The 2,263-nt window shown below is 51.0% G+C and overlaps 1 protein-coding gene across 1 annotated transcript; it reads right to left on the bottom strand.

Moving 5' to 3' along the window:
• Window positions 1–306: 306 nt before the first annotated feature.
• Window positions 307–1,495, bottom strand: LOC144108152 (kelch domain-containing protein 3-like). Its single transcript, XM_077641430.1, has 2 exons — window positions 1,217–1,495; window positions 307–1,062 (listed from the first exon to the last, which is right to left on the bottom strand). The coding sequence occupies exons 1-2, from the start codon at window positions 1,493–1,495 to the stop codon at window positions 307–309; spliced, it is 1,035 nt and encodes a 344-aa protein (XP_077497556.1).
• Window positions 1,496–2,263: the final 768 nt, after the last annotated feature.

Below are 2,263 nucleotides of genomic sequence, written 5' to 3'. Positions count from 1 at the left end.
AAAATTGATGAAATACTTGTGGGGTTTCTACACTGGTTGCTTCCTTCATACTCAAAGGTAGAGTTGTGTTAGTGAAATGGTCTAAAAAATGCCTGATATGAAGTAAACTTTAATAGAGAGATGCCTTAGTATAAGAAGCCGTTTCTCATTTATTCTCTGGAGGTATAATAGCAAGGAAACTTGGATTCGAACTGCATGGACACATGAACATTTGCGCATTTCTGTGCAAACATTGCACGAAGCAGGGGGCAGTTTACACAAAAGATTTTTTTTCTTGCTGTAGCGTCGCCCCAGCGGTCGCGTAGATTACCGTCCCCACAGTCTATGGCCACATCGAAAGAGTCCAGTCAGTCTGGTGCGCAGCTTGAGCGTGCAGGCTGACATGACGACGAAGTGCTGCTGTAGATTGTGAGTGCCCTGACCTCCTTTTTTAATGGCAGGCGGCAGGTGGCCGACATGCACATTTGCATCTATGACAGCCGTCAGGCACATAGTCTTCAAAGTCGGACAAAAGTCTAGGACGTGCATATCTGTCAGCGCCTCTTCGCATAGTTCAGAAGTCTCCTCTGCACTAGACTGCATCCACTGCTCGACCGTTGCGTAGGATTTCAATCCTCGACCACCGAAGACGAAAAGCAAATTGTCAATCACGCAGCAGCCCGGGAACCGCCTGGCCGACGGGCCTGACCGCTTCGGCGTCACTACGCTCCAGGAGGACCTCTCAGGGCTGTACTTGTGGATGATGCCAAAGTATCGGTCCCGGTCGAAGTCCAAACCTCCAAATACGTACAGCTCTCCGTTGTAGACGAAGGTGGCGTGATCTTCGCGCCCTTCGGGGGGAAAGCCATCGGCGCGAGGCCGCACCCATGTCGAGGTGGACGTGTCCAGATACACCAGAGAGCTGCTGTAGGCTGTGCCTCGGCCAGAGAGCACAATGGCTCCGCCCCACACGTACATACGGTCCCCAATGGCGGACGCCGAATGGTACACGGTGTTCTCCGGCAGCTCGCCCCTGGTTGGCACAGTATGCCAGCGCAATGTCTTCAGGTCGAGGAAATCTATCTGCGGCGTGGGATGGCCATCCACCATAGAGGTAGACTCGGCTGCCCACCAAGCATGCAGTTTGGCCGAACCGCAATTCTGGCCATTGGCCAGACACTTCCAGAAGACTCCATGCCATCGTTCTGGTGTCGAAGCGGTAAACTACGCTACCCACTTCGAGATAATCCCGGCTGCTCCAGAGGTAGGCGCAGTCTCCGTAGGCGACGACCGTGAGGCTGTAATTATTATGCCAGGGGCTCCCGTCCGGAAGGGACTGCGTCCGCAGCTGGTTCCACTGGCAGGTCGCAGGGTCGAATACGTAGACTTCGACGGACTCGCGTGTGGTGCGGTCCACGTCCTCGCGGTCGGGGTCAAACGAGTAGATCTTGCCATTAATGGAGACAGCCGTGTAGCTTGCGCCTTCCGGCACGCCTTCCAGCCGCACCGTCCACATCTTCGCCACTGTAAAATCCTCCCGGGAAGGCTCGCAGATTTCTTTTGGCCGTAGACCACTGCAGCACGCGGCGGAGTTCTTCGTTGTCTTCAGCACTTTATTCATTACTCTCGATGTACGTACACTTGCGCTTGAATGGGAATATTATGGGAATTTTTGCTCTTGGGTTCAATATTTTCTTCCCGAAACAAAACGCCTACCATCATAAGCTTTCGTAATGCCCCTTTTACGCTTTATTTTCGGTATTCCCTTCTTGATCACCCTACACGTTTTCCTTGTTTCTAGTAATCACTTTCTTGCATAAATTTAAGCATGTCAGACCCCCCTACCACCCTCAATCACCTCTGTCACGAAAACTGAGCTGCCCAAATTTTTTAGATCATCCCATGTTCGCCGCATGCAATTTGCAATAGGGGTAGCCACCGCCTGGTTGTGGCCAATCCCCCTTGTGGGTATGTGGCATTTTATGAGGCAAACAACAACAGCTTGTGTCAGCGGTGCTTCAGCGTCTCTATCGCCGAAGGAACAGTCATAGGTAGGCTCCATGGGTAAAATCAAAAGAAACAAGAGAATCGAAATAGAAAGAGACTATATTGTGTGTTGTCAGTTTGGCTCTGCCGTGCAATATTTTCTTCCCTAAACAAAACGCCTACCATGATGAGCTTTCGTAATGCCCCTGACATGCTTTGGTTCCATGGGCAAAATCAAAAGAAAGAAGAAAAACGATGTTGGGTGTTAGGGTTAAGGTTTTTTTTTTTTCAGCGTTTT

The sequence above is a fragment of the Amblyomma americanum genome, chromosome 10 (assembly GCF_052857255.1).
Source record: "Amblyomma americanum isolate KBUSLIRL-KWMA chromosome 10, ASM5285725v1, whole genome shotgun sequence".
Lineage (NCBI taxonomy): Eukaryota > Metazoa > Arthropoda > Arachnida > Ixodida > Ixodidae > Amblyomma > Amblyomma americanum.
Note: the sequence above shows the minus strand (reverse complement) of the source record. Positions and strands in the feature narration are given on the sequence as shown.